Here is a 13,563-nt window from a genome sequence, read left to right on the forward strand (position 1 = left end):
AACTATTCCTCTAACTACATGATCCACACTTTCCTGAGTGAGCGTTGGATGACGCAGCCGAAACTCAGAAAGTGATTTCAGTTATATACCCAATTTGAAAAACGCAATTTCAAGACACAGTGTGCTTTCAGCTTGCTGGAGATGAGATTATGAACGGCTGATTAAGTTAAATGTCAGATAAGGCTGTTCAAGATAGCTAGGATCAAAGTCTGCAGGTATAACTGAGGACTGTCACCTCAGTGCCTCCACACAAGCAGCAAGATAAAGGAGTTTGCATACCACTGCATCAGTCTTTGCATATCCTGTCTGACTCTGCCTGTCTCTCTGTTGCTGGCTGCTTTCACCCATGAAAAAAGGGAGGGTTAACTAACTCTAAAGGAAGCAGACCTATATTACAACAACCCCACGCTTGAGTCAGCTGCGCCGTCTCCACGTGTGGATTACTGGCAGAAAGAGTCAGTGAGAGCTCCTGCAGTGGTCTGACTGAAACTTCGGGCTGCTGTCGTATTAATTTGAAGCTTTTGTTAATGACAGAGCGGAATCGGTTCCTCTTTACTGACTCTTCAGCTGCCTGTTCACGGTGTTCGGCTCTTGCTTCTCGGTACATGGCGACATTTCTGTCCTTTTTGTTGTGTGTCAGTGTGTGATTCAACTCGGTGCCAATGAGCGCAAGTCACAGCTTGTGTGAAGTTCATTATAAGCAACAGGAGCAGCAGCAGCAGAGAAGGAAGAAGAAAGCCTTATAAGGAGCACAAGCAGCGGACAAAGTTGGATTATTGTCAGGCGGAGGGCTTCTTCAGTTTTCCTCTTTCTTAGGTTTTATTTTAACCGCTGGAAGTTATGACTTCGGTGTGGAAAAGACTGCAGCGAGTTGGTAAAAAGGCTTCAAAGTTTCAGTTCATCGCTTCTTACCAGGAACTCGTTTTGGAGTGTACTAAAAAATGGTAAGTAAATGCGCTTTTCTGCATCTATTTGCTCACGATTTTTATTGTTGGAGATGTGAGTAGCCTCCTGATACCGTGTATAGCCTGTTATTAGCTATAATAAGCCTTCTAGGACTTCTATGTTTATCTCATATCGTGGGTGTTTTCCGCTACATTGAGGACGATGAGGGCGTCCCCCATGTGCTGAGCTGACAGTGCGGGTTCGATTCCCCACCCCGCCTGCGTGGACGTGATATGTCCACTGCTGTGACCATGCGCATGTAGGACCCTCTATAGTGTCCAGTCATGCTCATCGTTGTTAGTTCATGTCTGGGATTTAAATAAACTATTTTATGAGGCTAAAGCTCGTTAGGTTACACAAAACTTTTGGAAGCTGAAACGTTATATGACTCAAACTGATATACGGAAAGCAAAATAAGTCAAAAGTGTCAGCTTCAGGGGTCAAGGGCAAGGTTTTTAGACTATAGCTAACTAAGCCAGCTACTTAAAAAAAGAGAGATAATAAAAGAGTTGATGCAAATAAAACAAAAACTTAGAAAAGACACTACAATGCGATTAAAAAAAATACAAAAAGAAATGTTAATTTGTCAGCAAAAGTGTGAGGCACTGGCATTAAAAAAAGGAAAGTAAAACTATTGCCATGCAGTCATGTGAAACAGAAAGTTTTCACAGGACTCTGTGCAGTCCTGCCAAGCATGGTGGTGGAGGTGTAATGATTTGGGCTTGTTTTGAAGCGACAGGACCTGGAGACCTTGAAGACATGGGATCAGCCATGAACTCCTGCATATGAGGCTATCTGTCCTTGTCACACCTGTCATGTCCTTGCATGACCCAAACTGGGTCATGCAAGAGAACAATGATCCCATGCACAGCAGCAAATCTATCAAGAGTGGCTGAAAAGGAAAAGAATCGATGTGTTGCAACGGCCCATTCAAAGTCAACCTGATTGAATTTACTGCAGGACCTTAAGAGAGCTGCGTATAAACAAATGCCAAAAAACCTCAATGAACTGAAGCAACACTGTAAAGAAAGGTGAGCTAAAAATCCCCCATAATGATGTACGAGACCAATAAAGATACAGAGAAAAGCTCAGTTTAAGTCATTGATGCTAAACGTTTTTCTACAAGCTACTGAATCATTGTGTGTACTTAGCGTTTCACATAACTGCACGAGGACTGTGAAAACTTTCTTTTTCACGTGACTGGAAGTGGTATTACACATTATCATAATCTTAAAATCCCAAGTGCAATCTCCTCTGTTAACAGCTTCAGCAACATCTTTAAACTTTCACCCAGTTGTCAGTTTGGACCACACTGCACCTTCTTATCTGTTCAGATTACATTAAATGATGTATTAATTGGGTTTCCAGCACAGACCTCAATAAAGAACAGAGTGGCTCAAAAAGGTTTAAAGAGTTTGATCAACAGCAGAAAGACACAGGTATACATCTGTGGTGTAAAACCTATAAAGGCAACTGAGTGATTCACTTCCTACATTCAGAGTGATGAAATCAGAGTCTTTAACTTCCACTGTCATAACCACAGACAGAGAAGGAAAGGGAGGAGTAAAGAGGAAGTGAGGACACCACCAGAGATTCATCCAAAGTTTCAGTCATGTGTGCTCAATGTATGTGTTGGTGATCAACACATGTTTGAACGTGATTAAACTCTGAGGTTACTGACAGGAAGTGAACTCTTTGGCCACATGTGGGTCCCTCTACAAATATTCTGTGCGCATGTGTCTGTGTTTGAGGGGGTGTTAGCCTATTATTTAAGATCATCGACTTTCTGTACTGAGACACATGTTCAATAGTAACAAAGGTGGCAATTTTAAGTAAAAGAAAGGTTAGGGTCAATCAGGTTGGATAAAAGAAGCAAAAATACAGGGGGGGGGGGATTTAAAAAGGACCCGGAGACAACATTTAGAAAATGAACTAATGTTGACAGAGGCGGTGAAGTGACACAGGCATAATAAAAGACTTAGCAACAAGACTATTTTTATGTCTTAGAAACGCTTCATGTGACCAAACCATGAGAGATGTTGGTGAGTAAGTGAGCAGGTTTGCTGAAGAGACAGCTACGCTTATATCTAACACTTAGCGCTGCATGCGGACATTTCAACACAGAGGCGAGTCATGTTTACCACTCATCTAAGCAGTCGTGGGATAAGAAAACTATTGTCTGTTGAGCTGTGGTGTGCAGTAATCACATGTTACTGAGCTGTATTGCACCACCATTGTTTGCTTCTTTAAAACCAGTGTCAACTCTCCACCGCTGCCCATTGTAACTGTGCCCAATAGATCTTTTCGCATCTTCGTATTATAGATTATATTTCCTTTCAGCAAATGTTAATGTCTCTGATTTTTATTTAATGTATTCTTTCCGTCTCCTCTGCATCTCTGTGCCTACCAGGCTATTTCTGATGGCACTCCCTGACCCCCTGACACACATACCGCACAAACACATGTGCTCACAAAGCCTTCTCAGCCATACTTGAACACTGATGCACTGAAACGTGAGACCACATGGACCATCTAAAAACTATTGCTGTCGTTTTTGTATGTATTGGAATACTTCATGTATAAATGTAATGTAGTAGGGCTTAGCAATGAGATTTAAAGAGTATTATGAGTTATTCCTCCATAGCGGTGAGAGCGGTGCTCTTTGACTCATAGAGAGCACTTGGCTCTCAGACTGCGGGATTTTTAAAAGTAGAATGGGAGGCAGAGCCTTAAGCTTTCAGGCTCCTCTTCTGTGGAACCAGCTCCTAGTTTGGATTCTGGAGACAGACGCCCTGTCTAGTTTTAAGATTAGGCTTAAAACTTTCCTTTTTGATAAACCTTATAGTTATGACTGGATCAAATAACTCTGCACCCTCCCTTACTTACACTTACAATAGACCTAAGTTGCTCAGGGCTTCCCATGATGCACTATAATTCTGGTTTTGCCAGAGATTTCTTCCTATTAAAAGGGAGCTTTTCCTTCCCACTGACACCAAGTGCTTGCTCATAGGGTGTCATCTGATTGTTAGGGTTTTCTCTGTATTATTACAATATTTTTGTTGTCCACTTTTTAAAAATGTTCAAAAATAGTGCGGTAAAGTGCTGCAAGACAACATACAGAATTATTATTTCCCCTGGCCCAGACAAAGGAATAAATATGAATAATATATAACATTGTTATAACACTATTATTGACATTTATTACTACTATTAGTAGTAGTATTAGTGGCGGCCCAAAGGGGTATTATGTGGATCGGTGCCTGCATTTGTTAGTATCTTGTGTCCTGTTATGGGGGCTCCTCTCTTCCTGTCATAGGCACGCCTTATAGTCATACAAATTTAGGTCATATGACTGTGCAGCTTCCTGTCTCACTTCCTGTGCCACAGAGGGCTGAGAAATACAATAGAAACACAGAAACAGATGTTATAAAACACACATTTACAAAAAGACAGGTACACACTTGTAACATGTTTCATGTGGTAACTTGTTGTACTCTAACACTTTAACACGTAAATGCACAGCATCACATCTTCACAGACCTGCATAGATTTGCTGACAACCATCTTCACAAATAAACACACATCATGTTCTTTCATTGGCACAGAGGAATTATTATTCAGCAGTCACAAGATCTCTTACTTGTGTTATCTAGTTTGGATCGTGTCTACTTTGTTCTGAGAACTCGCTTGCTTATGAGCAAAGAGTGTATTAGGTATGACTGACGTACAATGGCCTGAGGGAAAATGGCACTTCTGTTTTGATGTGTGTTCGTGTTTCTTTAGGCAACCAGACAAGCTGAGGGTGGTGTGGACCAGGAGGAACAGACGAATGTGTTCCAAGGTGAAGTCACCAAAACACCGCACACATAAACACATACACACCTCCTCACAGCTCTGTTAATGCGTTATTTCTTCTGCAGCTCCACAGTTGGCAACCTGGAATCAAGAACCCCTACAGAGGCATGGTAGTGTGGCCTGTCCCGGAAAACATCGACATCTCTGTTACTCTCTTCAAGGTACCAACACCCAGTGTACAGAGTGTACTATTTACAATGTAATAACAAAGTAAATGAAAAACCTGAATAAATGAGGGAAACATATAACAAAGGTCAGGGCACAAGTTGTTTCTGGGTGGCTTGAACAAGTTAATCCTTGTGTGAATGGTTTACTGTGGCCCTAAATGTTACGAAAAGTCCCTTTTAGAAAGATCATTTTTTAATCCTTCAGTAGTTTAGAATACTTTATTAAGCCAAAGTTTAAACTTAGGCTTTCCTTAGAGTCAAGTTAACACCATGGTTAGTTAGTGGTTAGTCGCATTATCTCATAGCAAGAAGGTTCTGGCTTCAAATGTTCTAACTGGTCTGCTGTGTGACTCTGGACCCTGTTCCTGTGTGGGGGGTTTTGCAGGTACTCCTCCCACTGTCTAGTCATGCCTAGTCATTTTAGGGTGTTTGGTGATTCCGAATCGATTTAAGGTGTGGAAGTAATATAGATAAAGAGTTTAATTGCTCAGAATAAAAGAGATGTAGAATATATATGCGGGAAAAGCGGTCGGTAAGTGTGGAAAAGTATATATAAGGATGAATATAGACACTATGACATTAAACATGGGTTAACAAAGTCCTGTTGTAAAACTTCGAACTGAGCATTTTGACAATTTGGCATTCTGAAGCCAAACATGATGGATATACCTTTCATTATCATCCTTTGTATCTCCAAAAGGGACTATAATTTAAATGTGTTTTAGTAAATAAGACTCAAGACCAGCATCTAAGACCATAAACTCAGCAGGAAAGTGTTGACTGAGGTCACAGACAAGGGAACAGAGGCTTATTATTCCATAGACTTCCAAACAACCAGTCTTCTTTTTGCTAAAGGGGCTGCTCTCTGCTGGCCTTTAAAAAGAATGCATGTTTAAGTGCTGGCTGGACTGGAATTGCTTTTAAGTCCATCTTTTAAATAAATTCAATATACAGTCATGTGAAAAAGGTCATTTCCACAGGACTCAAATCAGTCCTAAGTACAGTCCATGAATCATCAGCTTATAATCCATCTTTAACAGAAATAACTTGAAGTAATTGTTTTCTGTGTAACATTATCAGTGTTTCACATCGCTGTGGAGGAATTTGGGCTACTCTTTTTTTGCTAGAAGTTTCCATTTGTTTATCCACAACGCTCTTAAGGTCCTGCCACTGCATTTAAATCAAGATGAGATCTGAATTCTGACTTTTTTTCAGTCATTCTGTTGGAGATTTGTTGCTGTGCTTGATAAACTGCATAATTCTAGCCAGACTGTAGCTGTCAGACAGAAGTTTCAGTCAAACTCGGTGCTGTGCAATATGGCTAAACATCTCTATTCTGGTATCATCTCATTGTTCCAGAAGTCTTGTAGTTTTTTAAGATACAGCATTGCAAAGCTAAGCCATGCTGCCACATTCAATATGCAGAGTTACCTACTTTGGTGACTCCCTGTGAATAAGGGAAAAAACTGAAAGTAGCTTTCTGAGCGTTGCAAAGTCCAGTCTTTCAGACCAGGAAACTGCCCAAACTCCAGCTTCTATTGAGGTGCTCACATGTGTTAGTGATTATTTAATCAAGTGAATTTGATAAGTATCACTTGGCTGCTACTTACCGTCTCCTAGAATTAAAACCAGATAATTCCTTCCCTCCTGGACACAGTAACAGTGTACTGCATGTACTCCTGTTTTTCACAGGACTTTATAGAGTTTATGTAGTACACCTGAAGACTCTGGCATATGTGTGGATATGTGGATACAATTTTAGGAGGATGTCCCACTAAACAGTCTGTATTTTTATGATAATCCCCTCAGGATGCCAATGCTGATGAATTTGAAGACAAAGAATGGACCTTTGTCATTGAGGGTGTAAGTATCTCTCTATGCCTGACTAAAACTGTTTATAAGTAGAAAAATAAACAAAAGGTTTGCCAATAAAATAGCCAAACCTAAATAGCTCAGACATCCAGTTATAAAATTCAGACTCAGCTTAATCACCAAGTAGAAATCAAAGAATATGGTGTATAATACTTGTTTATGTTATTTACAGGAAAATAAAGGTCACCGTAAGGTGCTGGCATCCGCTGACATCAACCTGAAGCGGTTTGCTAGCCCCACGCTAACCCAGACTGACCTGACGCTGAAGCTGAAGCCACTGTCTGTCAAAGTTGTGGAGGCCACACTCAAGCTGTCCCTCTCATGTGTCTTTATTCGAGAGGGAAAAGCCACGTGAGTAGTTTAAGTTACCACTACTTACTTACTCTTACTGCTGTTCTACATCAGGGAGGTGTGACAATAGCACTTTTAACCTGAGTTTAATAAATGAGTCATAGCTTAAAGAGTAAAAGCATTTGAAAACACTTTTTTTTCATAAAGAGTGCTTCCTATTGGTGGGGTTGGTAATGAGGTTGTGGTGCGTGTTTTTCTTGTTCTTCAGTGATGAAGACATGCAAAGTCTTGCCAGCTTGATGAGCGTCAAACCCACAGATATCGGCAACCTGGACGACTTCAATGAGAGCGATGAAGAGGAAGATAAGAAGTCTGTGACTGCCACAGGTAGGCAGGATTACACCAACACAGTTTTTTGACCTCTTGACATTTCCTTTTCCTCTGCTTTCCTTTTCTGTTCTTATTTCCGTATGTTTTTCCACTCTGCCCTTTTTCTGCTGCTCCAGTTGTCCCACACACTCTTACCCGTCCAAATCGCCCTGCTCCCCCTCCACCTGACAAGCGACACTCCACGGCATCCACTTTGCCATCCTCAGGTAGCGCTTTCTCCCCCCTTGCTACTCTCACTTACTGTTTGCATCTCTGCCTGTCTCTCACTGGCTAGCTAAGTTTATATATATTGCAGTATTTCACATACTTCTGTCATTTAGTCTGTGGTCCTTACTGCATGAATGGACAGTCCTTTGGACACCACATATTTCTCGTCCACATACTAAACACGATTAGGAATCATGTGATGGTAAAATACTGCCACCAATATACTGAAGTTTACGCGGAGACAGCATTGAACACGCTGAGGTTTTTGTGTCCAAACAGACATTAGCGTTGCTTCATACGGTTTTCTTTTTTATTTGCTGCAACTACGTTGTATTTGAATTTGGAGAGACATTCAGACGCAGAGGAGTTCTTCCAATTAAATATTTCAACAAGTGGTGCTGAAGGCTCTACAGTATCTTTTAGCTTGACAGTGCCTATTAGCTTTTCTTTAGTGATCATGATTTACTACAACTTGCAGTTTCTCTTTGCAGCATAGCTGTAGGTTGTAGAGTTATACAAGCTGTGAACAGCTTCTAAACAACAATTCCAAGATCATCAGTTCAAATAATTGTATAAAAGCACATTTTGCCAAGGTGTTAAAGAAAATCCAAACTGTCACTGTCGGATGAGAGGAATGTGGTTGAGGTGTTCAGGAACAACCAGGAACCATCAAGGCTCAGGCCTGCTATGAACCAGGAAGTGCTGGAACACCAGCGTCACTGTCCATAGTTAAGTGAGTTTTACATCACCATGAACTGAGAGGGTGCAGAGCAAGAAAGAAGCCTCTGCTCCAAAGTTGATTTGCAGCTCCTCACATGGAGAAGCCAAATATCTTCTGAAAAAAAGTTTTTGATCAGACTATTTCGCCAAAATGACAAGAGGTATGTTTGGAGTACTAAAGGCGAGGCTTTCAAACCTATGAACAATGCACCAGCTGTCAAGCATGGTGGTGTTGGTAGCGTCATGCTCTGGGGCTGTTTTGCTGCCAGTGTTACTGGTAGATTACACAACGTTTATGAAATAATGAAGAAGGAGGACGACCTCTAAATTCTTTCACTTTACCACAAGGTTTGGGAACTACACTTAAAAGTCAGGTCTGTGCCAGGAAACCAACCAATTTAAATGAACTCTGCCAATTCTGCTAAGAAGACTGCTGAAAACTTCCAGCCAGAATTATGCCAGAAGCTTGTTGATGGCTACCAAAATCATCAGGTCAAGAGGAGCATTTAACCAAATAATTGTGGGGGTGTATTTGAGCCTGAATGTATTCTTTTGACCCTGTGTTAATTAGAGAAAACCCTAAATAAAGTCGTTATAGATGTTTACTGCACAATTATTCCACCCTGGAAAAAGAACAATTCAAAGAAATCACTAAACCCCCAAAATTATCATGACGTTCATGCCAATGATGGTCAGATATTAACTTGTGACCACAACTGTCCAAATGAAGATTTATAAATGGACTTTGGGTTATTTCTTCTTGTATCACACCTAAGAAGGAATACCCATAGGCTTATCTCAAGAGTAACCTAGTTTGCCATTCCATTGCATCATATTCATATGCACATTTCATTCACTTTTCTTTCTTACTCTTTCTTTTCTAATCTACTTTCATTAATCTATCCTTCTATCCATCCTTCCATGTATTAATGCAGCCAGTGGAAGTGATGGTGGTCCTTCCAGTCTCGCTGTGCACTCTCGGCCTCCTTTACCAATTGCCCCCCGCCCTTCTCCACGCCGCTCGCGACATCCCTTGTCCACTACTCCTGTCCAGTCAGAGATCCAGCCATCCCCTGGCCCCTCCCCTCAGCCATCACCCAGGTCCAAGCATAAGAAATCTGCCAATCCTGTTCTTCCTGAAGCTTCTTCTCTGACTGACTCTAAAGCTCCAAGCTCCCAGATCACAGCAGATGCTCCTTCAATCCAGAGTATGCCTTCTGTCCTTCCTCTGCCTGATGTGCCCGCCCACACTCCATCTCCTAAATCCTCTGAATCTGTGTCTCCTTTACCTCCTGCCTCACTGGTGTCAGTTCCTGTGAATTCTTCATCCAGTTGCAGTGAAGGTGCTGCAGACTCAAACACACTCTCTTCTCTGTCCTCAAAGGCTGCCTGTGTACCTCCCACGAGCATTTCTTCTGTACCTCCCAAACTTCCCTCCACTTCACCGTCATCACCTGAGCCCATTGTAACATCATCTTCCATCACTTTACAGAAGTCTTCACTAACCGTATCTACTTCTCTCCCGCATAAACCCAAATCCACTGGCTCCCAGCCCCTTTCTATCAAATCTTCCTTCCCAACAAAATCTACCCTGTCCTCTGAACCTCCATCATCTCACCCTCCACTCACCTGGACCATCTCTCAGCCTCCCTCTCTGCCAAAAATCTTCCAGTCAGGCTCTGCAAAAGGTAATGAGAGGCTGGCTGGTAGGCATGCTGCATGCTTCAGACAAACTGATGAATGATGTGTGACCGTCTGATTTAGTTTCCACTTATGTATGATTTAGCTTCATGCCCATGGAAACAGATAGAGTGAAACAGAGAATGGACTGTTGTGTTGTGTTGGGAGGAAGCTATATGCATGTTCAGCTTGTGATGATTTCAGAATTTTGAGTGAAACATCTGAATGTTGTGTGACTGTCTCAGAGCAAGATAAATTAGTTGTTTATGCTCATTCTTATATTCATTTTTTAAATAGTTTGCCTCTTTTCATTTAACATCTGTCAACATTCAAATTCTGCTCTGTCTGTCGAATATTAGCTGTTTGCTTAATCCTTCATGTAACTGAATCCATGTGGCTCGTGTACAGGCGTTAGTTACATCTATATATTTAAATGAGCCACCCATCTGTCATGTACTATTACAAATATATACTTGACTGACTCTGACAGTAGCTCTTCATATAGACAACAATTTGAAGAGATAAGAATGAAGAAAAGATGTGTTTTTGCGACAGGCAGCCAGCAACAAAGTGCCTAAAGATTTAAAGATACCATTTATTTACTAGGTTTGTTCTGTTTAAACACAACACTGGTCCATCCCTTGAGTTAGGTGCCCTTTTTATCCTTCAGTGATTCATAGGTCATTTTTAAGTGGCTTAATAAATTAAAAGAATTAAAAAAGCTTTTGGCCCTGTAAAACTACATGCAAAAACACATACAGATACAGACCTGAGAAGGCATTTTTAAGGATTTCATAGTTATAAAGTGAATAAAATAAAATATTGTACATAACTCTTTTCTATATGTCTTTAAACTGGAATAATGTTGTTAGCTCACTCTTTCCTTATACCAACTTTAGTCTTTCTTTCTTCCTCTTATGTTCACACTTCTCTTCTCCTCAGCTCCTGTTTCATACCAGTGGCGCCCCCCAGAGGTTCAAACTGCAGATGATTCTGCTTCAGCCTCTGGTCTGTCTCTGTGTTTACAGTCTTAACAAAAGCAATGCTTATCCTCTCTGTTCTCTGTTTAATAACTTAAACATTTTGTGTTATCCTCTGGCAGGACATTCTCACATTTTCAGACCTCAAATTGTCAAGTCAGTCGCCCGCCCAACTTCTCCCTCTCCTTTTTCTTCTGATGCCCCTCTTCTTTCATCCGTACCCCCTCTTCCAAAATCTCCCACCTCTAGCTCAGAGTCAGGTAATTGAAGGCAGCTTTTCCTATTTCTGATCTTTCATAGGTTCTGTAGTTATTTCTCAGTGTTTCTCCTCTGTCTTCATCCTGGAAATCATCCTTCCTGTCATTCCTTCTCATTTTCCAGGTGCTCACGGAGCAAAGTTGAAATCTGACTCTGTTAGAGCTGATGGGGACATCGCCCCTGTTCCTCTGTTAACTAGTCCTGATCTTGATGCCCTCTGTGACCCAGTGGCTCCAGTCTGTCATGCTTCTATCCTCTGCACTTCACCCACTCAATCCTCTTCTCTACCAAAGCCTGCCTTTTTCTCCTCACCTCTCACTGTATCTCGTCCTTCTGCTCCTCCAGCACATACCAGCTCCAGTCGGTCAGGTACACTGGCCTGCAAATCATCCTCATTTCAAAGACATTTTCCTCATTCTTCTATCTGAAAATATCCAGTTTAAAGCAAAAACAGTCTTTCCTCCTTTTGTGCAAAGTATGTTCTGATCTTTCCTTCTCATTCTGTATAGGCTTAACATTCCCCCTCGCTCAGGTGGATGAGGAAACGACCTCAGCAGTGAAAGAAGCAGCCGCAAGCCCTCTGCACCAATCCAAGGATTCCCCCAAAAACAAAGGGACAGCTTTACACAGCAAGATGTCCAATCAGCCAGTCAGAGCAGCCCAGGATTCAAAGGTGACCATCGCAGAAAACAAAGTCGGACCAGTGCGGATCAGGTGAGGTCATGGGACGATATCACATGAAGGGATAAATTTAGATTGCAAGGTTTGGTGCCCTGAAGATATGTTTGGCCTGAAACTGCTGTGTGAGTGGAAATTCTGTCAGACCGCAAAGGTTACGCTGTGTCTTGTGGACTGGGAGCAGATCTAACTGAGTGCAGGAGAAACAGCAAAGATGACAACACTTGTTCATATTGAAACAAAGACAAAAAGTTAGAAGGCTCACTTCCTTTTTTTTCGTCTTCCTGTAATCTTTTTGATTTGTTTTTAAAGGCAGTCTTAGATGTGCTGTATGTTTGAATTTGCGATACTGTTTTAAGGAATAAGGAAATCTTTTTTTGGCAGATTTAAACATAAAAATTCAATTGATGACCTCAAGTATTAATCAAATGACCTCAAGCTGTTATGCTCACATAAAAACTGGAAGCAGGGGAAACAGTTTACCTGGATTGGCAACAAAAACAAGATATGAGCTCCTAATAAGCGAGTTTTAGAAGAGCTCATCGACTCAGTCTGATGTGTCAGTCTGGACTTTGATGCTGTACAAAGGTAACCGTCTGCTGGTGGAGGCTTCATGTTTAGTGGAAATCTGTGAACGCTGCAAGACAACAAATAAGCATATTTCCCTAAACAGCCATCTAAGACACCCAGATTTAACTATTCAATACCACTGATAACATAGCTGCTGGACAGCAACGCTCCTACAATTGTTTGGTCCTATTTTCAAACAAAAATGGAACAAACTATAAAAACCTAATAAGGAGCATTGATCATTGGCTTATCAGCTCTAACGATCATCCAAATTATCCCCAAATTAGTGCTTCAGTCTGCTGTTCATGTTACTAGATGAAGGACTACAATAATTGTCAGTGTGCACTTCCCCAGCGCATCACAGTTGCTTCTTGTTTGTGATTGTGCTTCCATGATGCTAACATATGCCAACAGTTGCAAAGCGCTTTGATTTCTGCCTCCTGTTGCCTTGATATCCTGGTCTGGTCTGCACTCTCAGCTTTCTGTAATCTCAACTGCTTATCTGTTGAGCCTGACCTCCAATATTTCTGTCCCTAGTCCTCCCCAGACCCGCTCAGAGCTGATCATAGCGCCACCCCCTCCTTGGCCCTTTGCTTCCTGCGAGCGCGCCACTCCCCAGCAGCCCTCCACCACTGTCGTGGCAGCATTTATAACTCCTAAACAGCCCAATGTTCCAGAGCAAATTGATGTTAAAAAGCCTTCCAGTGAGAGTATTAGTAGCTCCATTAACACAGAAAAGCCGCCCTTGGCAAAGCCAGAGCCAGAGCCTGACTTTGATGATGTCATCTTTGAGTCGCCTAACCAGAGACAAGAATCAAGGGGTTTGTTTCTGGAAGAGGATGACTCTAAGCACGATACTATCAAAAGGTGTCCCCCAGGGTGAGTATTTATATTCAAGGATGCAATCAGGAATAATTATTTTCGAAAACAAATGCTAAGGTTGCAGAATG

The 13,563-nt window shown here is 41.6% G+C and overlaps 1 protein-coding gene across 13 annotated transcripts in view; it reads left to right on the forward strand.

The window, feature by feature from the left end:
* LOC101467183 (EH domain-binding protein 1-like protein 1) overlaps window positions 1-13,563 on the forward strand; it is a 28,712-nt gene continuing 15,149 nt past the window's right edge. For 4 of the 13 annotated variants that reach the window (XM_076889315.1, XM_076889316.1, XM_076889317.1 and 1 more), the window contains exons 1-13: window positions 1-944; window positions 4,729-4,786; window positions 4,866-4,961; window positions 6,777-6,830; window positions 7,012-7,190; window positions 7,399-7,517; window positions 7,637-7,726; window positions 9,383-10,135; window positions 11,070-11,135; window positions 11,230-11,367; window positions 11,489-11,734; window positions 11,875-12,079; window positions 13,151-13,492. In XM_076889315.1, coding sequence (XP_076745430.1) covers window positions 841-944; window positions 4,729-4,786; window positions 4,866-4,961; window positions 6,777-6,830; window positions 7,012-7,190; window positions 7,399-7,517; window positions 7,637-7,726; window positions 9,383-10,135; window positions 11,070-11,135; window positions 11,230-11,367; window positions 11,489-11,734; window positions 11,875-12,079; window positions 13,151-13,492 — 2,450 coding nt within the window. In that variant the 5' untranslated portion in view covers window positions 1-840. The remainder of the gene's footprint in view (window positions 945-4,728; window positions 4,787-4,865; window positions 4,962-6,776; window positions 6,831-7,011; window positions 7,191-7,398; window positions 7,518-7,636; window positions 7,727-9,382; window positions 10,136-11,069; window positions 11,136-11,229; window positions 11,368-11,488; window positions 11,735-11,874; window positions 12,080-13,150; window positions 13,493-13,563) is intronic. The other 9 variants (XM_076889324.1, XM_076889320.1, XM_076889326.1 and 6 more) reach the window with 9 other exon arrangements.

The sequence above is a fragment of the Maylandia zebra genome, linkage group LG10, assembly GCF_041146795.1.
Source record: "Maylandia zebra isolate NMK-2024a linkage group LG10, Mzebra_GT3a, whole genome shotgun sequence".
Lineage (NCBI taxonomy): Eukaryota > Metazoa > Chordata > Actinopteri > Cichliformes > Cichlidae > Maylandia > Maylandia zebra.